We start from the raw sequence: 17,159 nt of genomic DNA, 5'->3' as shown, positions 1-17,159 counted from the left end.
CCTTTCTCACAATAATTTACTCACAAATCCTGTCTGATGAAGCTCACGTGCTGAGAAGTCAAACACAAATTATCCAAGCAAGAGCACAGTGAGCGCTGGTGTCTTCTTAGTCAGATCTCCAGAAGAGCCCGGTGCTTAAAGCTTTAACTTGTTAAAGATGGCAGCCATTTTCTACAGGACATCGTCCCATTTATCAGTAGCACATGTTATACCTCACATGTGGGACTTCAGTACTGTCCCTCCTATGAACTTAAAGAACTAAACTGTCTTAAGTGCCAATTTCATTACCAGGAAAAGCACGTTTGCTTTTTTTTTTTTTTTTTTTTTTTAAACAGTTTACCAACTTGTCCTGCAGTCTTCTTTCATAGAAAATCTCATATACAAAAGGAAAAATGCAAAGAAATTTAAAATATTGAGTTTTTACTTAGAAAGTGCCTCTTGCTAGACAACCTATGTGCCAAATTTATCAGTGGATTAAATTTAAAAAAGGCCTTCAGTCTGGTTCTATGAGGTATACATGTTTGTAAAATTGCCAGAATTTGAAATGAGGTTTGGTGTGGTGTTCTTGCTTGTAAGGAGAGAGAGTAAATAAGTAGTACTGAGGCAAAGTCAACAAAGTGCCAATGTAATACTTCAAATCTGTGTTGTATTGCTTGTTCTGAAGCAAAAAGCCATACAGTTTACAGCAAGCATCGCAGTCAGACACTACAATGTACGTGTCAATTGATAGTATGTGTATTCAGTTGTATGATGTCAAATTTGGATTTTTGTTCTGATGAAACTTAGATTGTGTAGGCTATGTTGTCATTCCCTATGAGAAACTAATATACAGACCGTCAATTATCTTTATTTCATCATTTCACCATTATGCCAATGTCAGGTGAAATAATGGGATTCTGATGGCACAGCATTACAGGTAAGCCACGTCACCGTACATCAAGATGTGAATGGAGACAAAAAAAAAATCTAACTGATCATCATTTCGTCCAACTCTTATCCAAAAAAAGTACTGAAGATGGAAAGAAAATGCAACAGAGTGGTGGGTCACAAAGATAAACAAAAATAAAAGCCGTCTGAAGTTCACCCAGTATAAGCACTGTCGTCATGTCTTGGATATGCCTTTAGTGAGGCTGTGGGGTTTTCCCTGGCTTGCTCCAGGGCTGATGTAGTGTCTCTGTGGCCTGCAGAGGGTCTGTGGAGTGGCCAGATGGGAGTTCTGGTTATCTGACTTTTTTTTTTTTTTTTTTTTTTTTTAAAAGGCCTTGATCCTCCTTTCAGGGTCAGAATCACATATTCTTCAGTCCAGAAGAGGTGGGAGGGGAAAATTCTTGGCAACGGGAGAGGGAGGAGGAGGGACCAAGATTCTTCACTTGTGTGTTTGTACTGATTCTGGGAGGTAAAAAAACTGTGTGTTTGAGGGTTATATTGCACAGTTCTAAGGAACAGTAGACACAGACAGGTGACTGGGAGGTTATTGGCTGTTGAGGGGTGTTATATGGGTGGCGAAGCGGTGTCTGCTCTGTGATCCAGCGTCGAATCACAGAGCGCAGTGGCATTGTCTGTCTGGATCTTGAGCCAACACACAGGGCTGAAGGTGGGAGAGAAGCCTGATTTACGAGTCCAGAGAATCAGCTGGAGAACAAACAAGAGACAAACGGGCAGACATGACATTCAAAAGAAAGAAAATGGAAAATCTCTCATTTCTTTGCTGCTCTTTGTTTGGCTCTTTGTTCCACCAATCAGAGGAGCTTGTGGAAACTGAACAAGTTCATGACTACAAACAGGTTTCATCACTTCCATAAACATCCAAATACATTGTCTCATTTCTCATCACAGTACAATTACGCTGCTGTTTTAGGTTTACTTTTGCCCTCAGGTGATTTACACGCAAGTGTTTCATTCAGACACATTTTTGCAACATATGTACCATTTAAATACACTTCTCCAAGAGAGAAAACTCATTGCCTACTTTAAGTCTGACAAGGACCTAGTCATTTTAACTCAGTTGCCAATAGTTATTAGCCTTACAGATGCCAGCCTAAAACTTACAGACTTAGCTTTTGTTAAGAAATACTAGTAGATATGTCTAGAGCATGTTCTATTGATTGGAATCAGAGCAAATTACAGTACTTTAAAAAAAAAAAAAAAATCTGTATATACTTTTATTATAACATACTGTGCTTATGTACACTCTGGGTTATAATAGGGCTTAACTTTAAACACTGGAACCTCCTCCTGATGCGCAGCTGTGTGAGTAACTGAGTCACGGGGCGGCAAAAACAGCAGCCAGCAGTTCATTTGAACGACATCCACATCGACACTATGCATCAGTGCACAAAGCCATTATTTCTATTCAGCTCAACAACATTTTGCAGTTGTACTACACCACTAGGCTTCTCAGTAAATCAGTAAATCAGTAAATCTTGTTGGACTGGAAACTGTTCAAGCAGTCGTCCTGTCCTTACCTTCCAGTGGCGGGTCAACATTGATCTCCTCTGTGTCCTCCGTTGCCTCTTCTGTGTCATCCCTCATCTCTTCATCTGCATCTTCGTCGTCTTCTAGTTCACTGGCGATGAGCTGGCGGGCCAGCTTGATGTTCAGGCCTTCGTTGTAGTGCATCTTCCTCATCATCTGAAAATGCTTCTTTTTGGCTGCAGGCGAAGGGACATTTGAAATTAATTAGCAAGAAGTAATGAGTGCACAGAGAATTTAGTGTGGTCAAATAAACTGCTGGCATATTACACCTTCCTGCTACCAACAATGGTTCAACTCGTTAATCATTATCCATGGAAAGGTTGCTGCAAGCATGTCCTTCTTCCCCTTCTCCCCTGGCTGCACTAGTCTCGCATACATCTGCTCACTGAGTATGTCTTCTATTTTGTGTTGATCCCATAAGGGACTAAATGTGGAAAAAGAAAATATTTACATAAAAAAATCATTTTTCTTTAATCTGAAAAAATAAATCTGCATCTCTTCATCTGCAGCTCTAAAACTGGTGTAAAAACTTTGCAACAGTTGGCACAAGTTGGTATGTCTAGAACTGTGTGTCAAAAACTGCTGAAGCCGCAGCTCTGCAGTTGGATTACATCGATTGGATTTGCAGTTTCCAGACTGTTCTCTTGCTGTTACCTGCATAGTTCAGATATAATGTGATATAATCTAATATAAATATAATATGAAACAACAGGCAGGCATGGAAACTGCTATGCAGCTCTACTGGCAACTCTGCATCTGAGGTGTGTGTGTGTCTGAGAGTGTACATAGAAAGGCAAGGTCGGAGAACCGTTCTAATGCTGGGTGTGGGTATTGAGGGAAGTCAGGGGAAAGTAAAGAGCACGCACACACGCACACACGCACACAAAAACACTTGAGCCATTTCCCAAACTGAACTCTCTCCACCAGCACTTCACTTTGCATTTAGTCACCCTTGCAGCTGACACAGACACTGTGTATTAAGGTGGAGAGAAAAATGAACAGGTTAACTGTAGGATGCATTCACTGCCATTAGCAAAAAACTGCCATTACCATTGATATTAATATACAATATAGCTCTCTCGTTCAGCTGTTGAGTTATGATTGTGCTACTCAATCTTGACACAACACTACATTATCATATCATAAAAATATTCCACTGAAACAAGATAAATTAAAGCACCGTGTGATCAACTGAAAAAGGAAAAGAATCTGTGTTTACCTTGTTCTTCAGGAGTCAACTCCTCTTCCTCCTCCTCACTGCTCTCTTCCTCTTCCTTCATGAAGCGAGGCTCTGAGTCCTCTGCTTCCACCAGCCTTTAAAAGCAAAACAAACAGACAGAAAGGGACATGTAATAAGTACAAGAAATTTCAATTACATGCTTCTTTAGAGCATTTCCATTCCCATTTTACCTTTCCTCTGTTGTGTTTTGATCGTATTAAAATGAGTACATGACCAAACAGAAACAGGAGATCAGCAATAGCTCCTTGTAAAGTAATTGTGGAGAAATTAGTAGAACTTCTAAAAAGGCTTACTATAGAGAGAAACAGACATTGGAGGAACACAGATGGAGAGATATTAGGCAAGAGTGAGGAGGAAAGAGTAGGCACAGTCTGAGTGTGTGTGAGTACTCATGCATGAGACAAAAATAACCAGAGTTACTATGCCCATCTCTCACACTCACAAAGAGCTTTAACTGCAGAAGACAAAATGAATAATGGTTTATGGTTCAACGGATGGCTGTGAATATGTGGAACTGCCCCTGGGAAGCTCCCATTTACTGTACTACTGCTCTCCAACAAACTGGCCTGATTCACCCAGAAAGAAGACTGTCTATTTCGCTACAGTTTCGAAATGCACCGATAATGGTATCAGATATACAAGGTGGATGGGGATAGAGACCAAGACAGAAGGAAGAGAGAAGGTGTAAGTGATGCAGTGAATTAGGGACAAGGTAAATAAAGCATAGTTGGATAAGAAATAGATTTGCGAATGGATGTTGGAGACATAAAAGAACAAGAGGGCCGAGGAAAAGAGCAGTTGTTATACTACCTCGAGGGTTTAGTGTAAAACAATGGAAGGCACTCTGTGTGGAAGTAAACAAAGGCAGCTAATTGACTTGCAAGCCCAGAGCTAATCACTATCCTATCTGTGGCGCGAGCACTCAAACACTCATCCTAGCTCATCCCATCCCTGCATCAATGCACTTATGTAAGCACGATGGCCCACAGCAAATACATCTCTCAGGCTCCCATTACCTTTCAAAGGACAGCTCTGGGTGATAGATGTACTGTATATTTCTTAACACAACAAAGACTTGAGTTCAATGGTTCAGGGTGAGAAGGCAAAGATGTTATTCACTGTCCTGCTCCACATTTGCTTCAGCTTGCCCACAATACCTAGGAGTTATTTTCTCTAAACACTATGTTATCAACTTTGTCGATTAAGCCCCTACTCTTCAGTATAATGTCATTGTATTTCTATTGAGGCTACCTGTCATTATCTGACCTACTATGGACTTCCACCTCTGATAGTTGAATGTTGGTATAAAATGCTGGTTCTAGAAAGAGATGTTTGTTCTTTAATTCTGATGGGTTGACATCAAAACCTCATGGTTACAGTTATATGCCCTCAGTTAATATACAGATTTCTTTGACATATTAGTAAGGTACGCCATGACACAGTCACACACAAACCAAGAAAATTTCCATGCAAGTAAAATTAAATAAAATAACACCTTAGCACTGCACATGTATTAATAATAATAATATTATTATTGCAGCTTCTCTTCTATCTCGCTACTTCTATTGTAGTGTTGTGGCTCTACAACATGTGGTTAGCAAGCTGATTAACCAGAACTTTAAACTTTATCTAGATTTGTTCATTCAAAGATGCTCTGGATACAGAAAAGATGTCTCTAATAAACAAATATATTCTACTATTCATCAGCATGCCTTGACTAAGATGATTTCACTGTTGTGTACCGTGGAAGCATAATGGCATTTGCTTTGCGACAGAAAACTGCTATTTTTCTAGTTACTGTGCAGCATGTCTGTAGTACTAATGGCCAGTATGATTTAGAGCATTTCCTCACATTGCATAACCGTTTTTTCCCTGGAATTCAAGTCTGATGGGAAACACCCACAAACCCATTGTTTATTGATCAGCAGCTAGTGTGGCTCAGAACAAACATGCAGGAAACATTCCCATGAAAACAAAGAAATGCTGTCAGATGATTTTAAACCAACACACAGCGTACTGCTAACCTCCATACAGAGCACAGGACAGTTACATGGGGTTGGATCATGTCTGATGCCTTGTAATTTATGTGATAATGTTTGTGTGTATGTTATTCACAGCATATAAGAGATATGCATTTTTTTACAATATATTCAATAGAGTTGCAACAATTCGTCGATTAAATAATAGGTCATCTACAGAAAATTAATCTGCACCTACTTCGATTAACCGATTAATTGGCAACTATTTCGATAATCAATTAATTGTTTTAGTCATTTTTCAAGCCAAAACTTAAAACATTTGCTGGTTACAGCTTCGCAAATGTGATATTTGATGCTTTTCTTTGTCATATCTAATTGTAAGTTGAAATAAAACAAGCAATTTTGAACACAACATCTTGGGCTTTGGGAAATTGTAGTGGACTACTTTCACTACTTTCAGACACTTTATAGACAAAATGATTAATCAAGTAATCGAAAAGATAGTCTGCAGATTAACTGATAATTTGCACAATGAAATAAACAAAATAATCTGCTCCCCCCATGACTGTCAAATATTTCCACCTCCCGTACAAGCCACTGACTGGACAGACCTGCATTGAAACATACTGCTGTCTGCTCATTGAGAAGTCTGAGAACATGCCAAATTTATCTGAGTTTGAGGTAGACTGCTGACCTTTTCTATGGTTCTCTTAGCTTTATTCTCTGCCAGTGGAAAAGGGATGAAGTTTGTCAAGATGCATTTAGTGAACCCGACCTGGAACATTGTCAAAGGCAGTCAAAACAGTGCAGTCTGGGAGTGACTGCGCTGCCTTGCTGTGTCTGCATGTTGTGTGTATGTGTGTGAACTATATGGCATAGCTTTCTTTCTGGACAACTGAGATTATAACTGGACACTAGCTAGGTAGCTAGCTAGCTACTGCAGCTAGCTACTGCAGCACTGGCTACCTGCCTACCTTTATCTCACTACTGCCACTGGGGTATGCAGTATAAAAGATTGTAGTACACTAGAGTAACAAATATAATAGGTTACGAAAAATAAGTCTAAGGATAAAAACTGATTCTTATGGTTTTTGGCAAAACAATGTTTCTACAATAGTGTTGCAACTTTTTACCTCCGCCAAGGAGGTTATGTTTTTTCACCCATGTCTGTTTATTTGTCAACAGGATTATGCAAAAAGTACTGAACCGATTTACACTGAACTTGGTGGAGGGATGGGGCATGGGCCAGGGAAGAACCCATTATATTTTGGGGCAGGTACGGATCATTGACTAGGAATTTGAATTTTTTTTTTCTGAAGTCTGCGCTGTATGTTGTTTGACATTGGTCTTCGCAGAGGTCTCTGCTCTTCCTGTTTGCAATTGTAGTCTTTTAATGTGTTGTGTAATACCGCAGTATTACATTGAAGTGCCCACTGAGTGTCTAAGAATATGAGAGGTTGAACAGTAAATACACCCTAATCAGTTACTTTTATGACGCATTCTTGTTGGAGGACAAGGACATTGGTGTGTGTGTGTTCAGGTGTGGCTTATCTCGGCTACACTTGAGAGCACAAAACATATTTCTCCCTTTTCCAGGTTACATTTCTGCTTCACTAAAAATCTAAATGCCTAACACTGTACCAGCAACTACAAAGGCAGCAGAGCGGTTACTCTGGCCAACCTAATCATCCCTCCTGCGATTGCTTGCTTCCTCCCTTCCTCTCTTTCTTTATTCTTAGTTTGCACTTTGTATCCCTCCATTCACATTTCATTCTTACTTTGCTGCCAGGTCATCAGCTGCAAGTCCACCGTGGTTGTCCGAGTCACTCAGCGCCCCTTCGTCGTCATCTTCCCCCACCATCCTGAAAGAGAGAAATTAACTGAATATTGATAAGTGGAAAATGAGGCGAGGGAGGGAGCGTTGGGAAGGAAAGGAAATACAGACACAAACAGAAGCAGATAGTTACGCAGACAAGTTGACGGATAGGATAAAAGGTGGTGAGAAGGACAGGAGAGAGGACCATGAAGAGAGAAAGGAAAAGTCTATGACAAGGGTGAGCATCCCTGCAGTACACTGACATATTGTATTACAAACCTGTTGAGACACCCCTGTAACACCAACACACACCAACTTAACTCTCCTACACTGGCACTGGTAGGAGCAAAAAACTCATTAACAGGCTATGTTATCATCTCAAGGTAAATTCTGTAGTGTTCTTATCAATGGAAATATTTTTGAGTCAAATTTTAAACTTATCAATAGAAACAAACAAAGGAAAATTTGGTCTGAAGCCTCTGACCTGTTGTAAGGTGTGCTTGGTTCGTCTATCTTCATCAAGCCATAGTCTTTGTCGGCTGGATGGTAGGTGGCGAGGATATTCATCTCATCCCATTTCTGGGACTTCTTCCTGTAAAAGATTCAAAGGAGACATAAATGAGGGCTAAACCAACATCCAATGTGGACCACTGTGCTACCCACCTACCACCACATCCTCCAGGGAGAAGAGCGACCAGATTTAATCTAGGACTGAACGTGCCCCAGTTTTCTCTCAGACCGTATTATTTTGGGAATGCAAAGATAAAAAAGCCCCAAAATTTCATCTGCACCAATTTGGCTTTTTAAGACTTTCAGGAAGTGACACTGTATTTGCTTTTGTCTCAAGGTAATCCATCAGGGATGCAAGTACAGGGCTAAGTGAGCACTAAGGCTGATCAGCCATAAGTGAATAAGGTTAAAAAAAAAAATTAAACAACAGTCTCATATGATACAATTTACAAGAGTTGATATCTGAAACACTCCTATTCCTAATCCCCCAAATGGATTCATTCTCATCTAGGAAATAACTGTCACCTCTGCATGCTCCTACAGGGCTTTTTGTTCACAATTACACTAATCCTTGCTGCCCTTTCAAATCCTCAGAGGAAATTAACAGAAACCAAGACTAAATCAGCACCAAATGAGAAATTTACTGGAGCAGGATAAAGAGAACACCTGCCATTATATAGTAGGGGAGAAGAAGTGGAATCATTTGTTTTAACTTGTAGAAAAAAAATGCATTATCCCACTGCACTTTCATTTATCATCATGTATTTTGTTATTTTGTTTTTAAAATCTTTCCAAGCTTTGACATCATTTGGTTTGTGTACTCTCACTCGCAAAAATGTCAATTTTTAATTTTGAATATCTTTCCTCTTTTCAGTGTACTGTAAGGCCCCGACATTTCCATTGTCTTATAAGCACAGTATTAATTTATTTTTTCCCTTTTTTTTTTAAGCATTTAAATTTCTTACACTAAACTGAAGCCTAAAGCGATAAATCCAGGTGCTCCTATGAGTTATTCCGCGTTCTCTAGCCTGTCCTGCCAAGGTACTGTACATCAGCCCTGACCTTGTTTATGGAACAAAAGGTCGGGTGTCATGGGAGACAGGCAGGGGGTGAGAGCGCAGAGAGGCTAAATCCTCTGCCTGCTGCTACAAGCCTGCAGAGCTCCCCTACCTCTCTCCCTCACAACAGACGTAAGCCGTAAAGATTTTGCAAATACCCATATAATTTGTTCTGTTCCACTTGGAGCATCAAAGGAGGGCGAGTCCTAAGGTCCCAAGATAACCTGCCAATCACAACCAATTTTCATGCTCCTGTCACTGTCCTACACGGTAAACTGACAGACCTTTGCTGGAAAGTAGGGATGCCATGCACAACTATACTACCTGAAAGAAACACTAACATGCACACATAGAGGTTGATAAAACAAAACAAAACAAAAAACAAACAAACAAACAAACAAACAAACAAACAAACAAAAACAAAAAAAATCAACCCATTGGTTGTGGATGCTGAACCAAGTTTATTTCCCTGGATGCTATACTTACCTTGGTTGTTTACTTTGGTATTTAGCTTTACTTACCAAGCTTGCACAGAGCTATACTTGTGGATGAAAAGGTAGATGTATATACAGTATACATTTTTATGACTGTGCCTTGACAGCAGAAAAACAGGCTGCAATGATAACACTGGGTTCTTTAAACTGTTGTCACTGAAGACAGGTGCCTAAGGAGAAGTGTTTCTTGTGCTCAATGTTCATAAGGAAAAAGGTGGACTAATGCAAAAGAAACTTTTTGTATTCAATTGAGAAAGTAGGCAGATTTCCTAATGAAGAAGTTCTATCCTTGCATGACTGACACACCAAAAAAGGGAAATGGTTTTGTACAGCAAACAAGGATTATCAAACATCACTATGGAAATAAACCTTCCAGTCATTAAGTTTGAAAGGTTTAGGGTTAGACTCATTGCACATTAGCTGACATGAAATGGCAAAATAATGAGATGCTGATCGGTTTATGGGCAGCAAGAAGATGGCCTAGAGGTTTAAGAAACCACTCTGTAGACAGGCAGCCACACTGCGACACATGCAAAACTACAAATCCCAAAACGAATGCATACAGCCAGCATGTTAAGTTTTTTCTGCATCTAGATCCCGAAAAATAGGAAAAATATGAACTTTGCTTTAAATCAAATCAGAAAAACCTAGTGACAGGTTCAGTCACTAGTTTTCTAGTTTAATCAACATTTTTAAAACCAAGCTCAGATCTGAGAAGTTAACATCCCTCCTGAAATTTTCTCTGCAAAAAGCCCCAGAGTAACTACTCTGTGGTAACATCTGTGAGTGTGTGTGTGTTATGATGCTGGGTGTTAATATGTGTGTGTGCTGCTTCACTCTGGTGTGTTTGTAGTTACACAATCCTGAGTTAGACAACCATGTTCTATTTCCACCAAACTGATGTGGTCTTAAATCCACTCTGGTCCACTCACTCTTTCAGAGCAAATCATCACAAAAACTGTAATACAATAATGATGCACCTGGGGGAAAAAAAAAAAAACATTCAGCACCAACCACTAGCACACACTAAATATAGAGCTTTATCTCTTATGTGATGATGACTATCTCTCCAGGGTGGTCAACAGCTGGCGACATAACGTGTCGGGAAAACTCATTAAATAGAGTGAGTCATCACTGAGAGTTGAGCTGTGCTATCAGGTAGCATAGTCAGACGGGAGAGGGGGAAAGGTCCAGCCCTGTGCTCTCCACTACAAACTGAAGCCAACCGTAGTAACAGCAGCAGGCCCTTGTTTTACAGTGGAGACATCCGCAGGTCAAAATGCACAAAGTACTGGTACAACATACTGTATCCAGCCAAAAGTAACAGGGAGGGAAAATAATAATTATTTATTTGTTAGTTTATTGTTAATAAACTCCATGTTTTATAGAAGGTAACAATTTTTAAAAATTAATCTATTTTTTGGAGTGTTTTGTTTTCCTGATGGAGTTTTTCTGCAGCTTTTGGTAAACACTCAACCCGAACGCTAATCCATTCTCCTTTGGCTTCTTCCTCATTCAGCAGTAGCACAGTAAAAGATTACACAAAATTTGATAGATAGCCAACTAGATTTAGGACTAGAACAGTTTCTTAAGTCTCTGTCATCTCTCCAGACTTAAGAGAAACAAGCTGAATAAAGAGGAGGGACTACAAATTGGATACACTGGCCACATCAGTGTCTACGGTAAGGTCATGATGTGGAGAAATGCGATGCCTTTTACAAAATATGCACAGATTTTAACTGATAAAGCTGACCAGTGAGTAAAATTAGTGTTGGTTGTAGTGAATCTAAATATTAACTTAGCCAAAAGGCCAATAAAACTGCAGCTACAAAAATGTAATATTACAAAGGTCAAATGTCTAATTTCATTTTAATAAAATTAAATCCATATTCACTAGATTTATTACCCACCTCTGTATCAAGAATACGAGAGATAATGAAGAGGGAGATCATCCTCCTTGGTGCTCTTTATCCTTGTAGACCAGAGGTGTTCAGACACCTGTTGATTCTGGCTTTATCAGTTCTAGACAACTGTTTTAATATTCTGTGCCTATGTTGGCTTCAACTGACCCACAAAGAGGAGGATAAATCGTCCGAGTGATATTTTTCTGTCCACAGTATGGAAAGTCAGAGATTCACTCCGTTCCAGTCAAACTGTCCATCACACAGTCAGGATGAGGCTCATGAGACAGTGAAGGAGAGATTGAGTTTCATGGAGGTATCCATGAATTATATATGACTGGGTGTGATGCTCATACATCACCGTTAACTGAATAATAGTGGGTGATTGAAGGGATAACAAAAAAAGCGGCCATGGCCTTACAATGCCCTACAATACCGAAGGAGAAAGTTCATGTCCTGTTTTTGCTACAGAAGTGGATAATGTTCACGCATAGGGGAATTTGGTTGATTTCTGTTTATCCAAAATCTTAAAAAAAAAAAAAAACACAAAAGAAGTTACCTCAGTTAGCCTTTGTAGAGTAGGATAAATTCACAGAATTGGAGCTGCAAGGGAAATGCACAAATGGGACATGTGGGTTCCTGTATAGTCCCAATATCCAGTGTCATCGCGGGATAATGGCAGTTTTATTTTCTCCTCTCTTTATATCTTTAGTTACATAATGCACACAATCATTTTGTATTTTCAAGGGTTCATCTTGGTTTTGATTGACTTTTGCAGATCATATTTTGTCTCCACTAACTAAAAGGTGATTAAAACAGGCATAAAGAGAGCTGCACTCTAATGGCTGGAAGTTGTGAGTGTTACATCTTGAGTGTTTTCTGTGTAATACCACTTCAGGGGAATTTGTATGCAAGGTAACTGAGGAGTTGAGCCCTGTTAAATTTATACTATAATGGATAAAGTCCTCTTTAAAGGTTTGTCCCCAAAAAAAAGCTTTAAAAGGCTTACACTGACATGGGGATTATGGAGCTAAAAAGGAGCTAAAAATATATAATTAGATAAAAAATTAAATAAAAGAAAAAATTATTGAAATATTTGTGCAAATAAAGGTGTATTAACTGTCACTGTCACTGTAGGAGTATGTACAGGTATGAGAGTGAGTGTATTTGCTTTAAACAAAGAGCTGACAGTGGCAGCGTGGATGGTGCAGCATGGTCAGACATTGTTCTTGTCATCTCTGTGGATTTGGATGCACAAAGGATCCTTCCAGAAAACTATTTTTCTTCGACTTCCTCATCACTCAAAGACAAACTATTTTTGTATCAACGCAGAAAAAGCTTGATTCACTGTTGGGAATGGAATTCACTAATAACTGCCATCCCACGATGGCCTAATTTCTCACGCTGCAGCTCCGAGAGGACTATTGCTAATGTCTGCACCCACTGGCATGGGAGAAGCACGGGGCACGGTGGATGATAAATCACACATTCAACATTATCCAACTAAAAAAATAGCTGGGTTACCTTCGAAAGTAACAGGCAGGACATATGTAGAATATAATCATGAAGCTGATAAAAATTATTTTTGATGTACGATGAGCTTTGACGTGCATGTTGATCCAAATGATCAGAGGCATTGTAAATTAACCATGATTGTTTTCGAATGGTTCCCTAATTTGTAATAGATCACATTTTTAAAAGGAATTAAAATCCTAATATGAATTTCCTGAATAACTGATGATACTGCTCAACTCAGCTGTTAGAGGAGGCAGAATCTCCAGCTAGCACCAGTGATTTAGTAGCAATTGGCAGGTGGGCGGTGTTAATTCATCACACTGACTGTGAATCAGACATAATTCAATTCAATATGTTTGTGTATTTATATTTTAGACTTAATCACATCAACATATTTTAAGCCCCGATCGTTGGTTGTTGTTTCAACTTATGCTTTGTTGTTGTTTTTTTTTTTAATAGTTTCCAGCTTCTGTTTTTAAAGGAGACTGGCAGATGTGCTTTGCAGTGAGATACACATGCTCAAGGGCACTTTGAAAAACTCTGATGGGATTTGAACGAACAATGCATTAAGCATGAGACAACTTCCTAAACAGACCTGCACCCTTTTTTTTGCCTAAGGTATTTTATTACCCAGTTACTCGCAGATGTGTTCTCAGATGACATACATTGCTAAAATATCCAACAATGTGTTTTTTTTTTTTCATAATTTCATAGTGCCACAGATACAGTATAAAAATGATACAAAGAAATGCATTTTTGTGTTTTATCAGGTTTTGCGTTTTCTTTTCCAATCATGACATTCCAAAAAAGCCTCTCTCGTGCCAGCAAATCTCCTTTACATGTCCTAATGTATGAATAACTTGGAAATCCCATGCTAGATAAGCAAAGATGACTGGAATGTTTTATAATAAAAGAGAATGTTTTTTTTCATGAATAGGTAATCAAAAAGTAGCCGTATTGTTCATTATAATGCCACCTTTGCTAAAATCTGACAATACTGGCAAGAGTGAAACGTAATCCAACAGCTTCACTCAGGAAACGCTGCATATCCAGAGTTTACTAAGGGCAGAGAGGAGACGGAGAGTTGGCTGCGGTAGAGCAGAGTCTTGAAATTACTTAACAGGGGTTGGTGATCTGGGGCGTTATGTGTCTCTGCCGCAGTGAAAGTGTCAGTTATATCAATGCATAGGAAAAGGCAATGGAATGGAATTCACCATAACTGCCATCCCACAATGGCCTAATTTCTCACGCTGCAGCTCTGAGAGGACTATTGCTAATGTCTGCACCAACTGGCATGGGAGAAGCACGGGGCACGGTGGATGATAAATCACACATTCAACATTACCCAACTAAGAAATAGCTGGTAACCTTCCAAAGTAACAGGCAGGACATATGGAGAATATAATCATGAAGCTGATAAAATTGTTCTGATATCAATACATGTACCATGAGCTGTGGCATGCGTGTTGATCCAAATGATCAGAGGCATTGTAGATTAACCATGATTGTTTTCAAAAGGCTCCAAATATGTATGAGATCTCACTTTTAAAAAAGGACTTCAAATCCCAATATCCCCAGAAAAACTTAACTGATGATACTGCCCAATTCAACTTTTACTCCAGAGAGCGAAGCCAACTTCCAACTCTCATCAACCCGACCGTAAGGCCGAGCACCTATTAGACAACAGAGAAGCTGAGCTAGCAGTCCCAGATGAGTTTTCACAATCTGCATTTTGGTAGGTCATTATAGAGTCTAGTCGTGCCCCTAAACTGTGAGACTGTTGGCACACCCCAACTTATTTGCCCTGCGAAGCGCTTGACCTCATCTTAGATGTCTCCATTGCCAATCGAACATGCTTGATATTTTGGTCAAGTGTCCTCTGCTGCGAGTGGTTGAACTGTCACCCTGGCCACCATCGGGATGGAAGTTACGCCAAGCAATGTGAGATGTCCTCTGACAGAACATCTAATAGGTGTCTGTACTAAAGGGCAAATGAGATGTGTTCAGGAAGCAGGGGATTTGACAGGAGATATAATGGTAATGGAGAATATTAAACAGCAGTTTTAAGAGATGGTTGCAGGTGAACTAGAGCAGAGGTGAATATGAGATTATAAAAATCAGAATTGTCTTGTTTACCACAGATTTCTGCCTTCTCTGACCCAGACTGGTGCTTCAGTGCCAGCGCAGGCTTGTAACCCAGCTGTTAGTGTCAGGTGTAATATAAAGTGTTTGTTGCCAGAGATATAACTCGGGGTAATGACTCTCAATGCCCATTAAAGGCTTTGAGCAACACACAGTGTACCATTTTTAGTTTAAAGCTTAAGCAATAAATCCAAAACAGCAATACCATAAAATGTTGTTTTTGGCCTAGATCTTATTCACTCTAATGTAACCTGTAGCAGACAATGTATTGCACAATATGGTGTTTGACTTACAATTAACTAGGGCTGAAACAATTAGTCTATTAATTGACTACTCAATCAACAGAAAAATAATCGACAGCTATTTTAGTTGAGTATAGTTGACTGATCTTTTCAGTCAAAATGCCACACATTCTCAAGTTCCGGCTTTTCCGACGGCAGGATTTGCTGCTTCTCTTTGTCAGATATAATAGTAAACTGAATATGTTTGGGTTTTGGACTTTTGGTCAGACAACAGAAGACAATTGAAGACGTCCGGTTGCATCCTGCTAAGTTGTGATCGGCATTTTGTCACTTTTTAAATTTTTTTTTTTTTTTTTAAATTTCATAGACCAAACGATTAATCGCGGGGGAAAGAAAAAAAAATCAGCAGATTAATCCGTAAGGCTCATTATCAATTGTTGCAGCCTTAAAAATGTACATACATACACTGTATGCTAGCAGCGTCCATCTTTTTTCATACCCAGAAGGCATATTTTCAAATAAGTGTGTGTTAGTGCAATTTACAGAGAGCACACTGCTCCAGATGTACAGACACTAACATTGAGGGCGTTTAATAACATTTAAAATTAAAACAACATACCACTGGTTGTTTAAAAACTTACTGATATACTGGGGGGTGAGCTATAGCATCTGACTAAGGTTATACGAGGACATGAGAATCCGGGGTAACCAATATTTAATCCAATATAACGCTTTAAGTACATGACAGCGCGATTTCTGTCCCAGGTGGTGTTGTAATTTGCCCTATTATGGCCATCACTGCATATGGGCTGTCACTGTTTACTTTTCAAGCACCACTAAGTTAAGTCGACGGTAAGGAGTTTTTTTTTATATAGTTTGGTGTTTCTAACTAACAATATGATTACTAGTTACCACCCGTTATAATCACCTAATTGGCTAACGAAGAAGCTAACCAGACAAACGGCTGCGAGAGGCAAACGTTAGCTCTCGACGACACATATTAAGATTTTTTATCAGGGAGAAGAAACCCTCTGACAGTCGAAAGAAGGAACCAGAACGTTTTCATACAGAGAGCACACACTATTGGCTGACATTTACAACCAGAGATGTGGCTTTTACTTTACAGTTAGCCCAGCAGTGGAGTAACGTTACAGAGGCTAACAAGTGTTTAGCTAGCTAACGTTACCGGACTACCAACCCAACGACAGCCAAGCAGAGAACTTACTGTTGGTCATCTTCCGAGAGTCCAGGGGCGTGTTCAGGATTCTCCACTGGCACCTCGTCAGGCAGCGATTTGACGTTTGTCCCGCTGCTCTTGTTTTTCAGGATGCCTTTTATCGGCCGGGGAGCTGCCATTCCCACACGCTGTCTGTCAGACCCGCTGGCTCACCTGGTTTTCTTGAAGTGGTTTTCTGCGTCTGTGATTTCGGCGACTCAGTTAGCAAAAAGCCGGTTCGGTCTGAAACACGATCCCCGTCATAACTCGTCGCTCTTCCAGAAACTCGGGAGAAGCCTAGGCAGGATCCTGGCGCTTCTGCATGCCTACTCCCCGGCTGTTCGCTGACTGGCGGGGCATCAGCACTACTACGACGTTCGGCCAGGCTCCAAACATCGCGAGATCTTTGCGGTTGTGCTGCCTTCATGTGCCCCCCGAAATTTCGAAGTTAAAAAGGCCACAAGGAAGTCTTGATTATTTCAATCAAATAATTGCAGCAACAGTGGAATTTTTTGGCTATGTTTTTGTCTTTTAAAAATGAATTTGAATTTGAACTTTCTGTTGAATGGCA

General features: G+C 39.8%; 1 protein-coding gene across 1 annotated transcript; it reads right to left on the bottom strand.

Annotated features, from left to right (window-relative positions):
* Positions 1-306: 306 nt before the first annotated feature.
* ppp1r2 (protein phosphatase 1, regulatory (inhibitor) subunit 2) lies at positions 307-16,952 on the bottom strand. The gene is made up of 6 exons (XM_040129210.1): positions 16,598-16,952; positions 7,995-8,102; positions 7,473-7,556; positions 3,695-3,789; positions 2,466-2,651; positions 307-1,632 (listed from the first exon to the last, which is right to left on the bottom strand). The coding sequence occupies exons 1-6, from the start codon at positions 16,726-16,728 to the stop codon at positions 1,613-1,615; spliced, it is 624 nt and encodes a 207-aa protein (XP_039985144.1). The 5' UTR covers positions 16,729-16,952; the 3' UTR covers positions 307-1,612.
* Positions 16,953-17,159: the final 207 nt, after the last annotated feature.

The sequence above is a fragment of the Xiphias gladius genome, chromosome 6 (genome assembly GCF_016859285.1).
Source record: "Xiphias gladius isolate SHS-SW01 ecotype Sanya breed wild chromosome 6, ASM1685928v1, whole genome shotgun sequence".
NCBI classification, from domain to species: Eukaryota; Metazoa; Chordata; class Actinopteri; order Istiophoriformes; family Xiphiidae; genus Xiphias; species Xiphias gladius.
The sequence above is the reverse complement of the archived record's forward strand: the minus strand, read 5'-3'. Positions and strand labels throughout refer to the sequence as shown.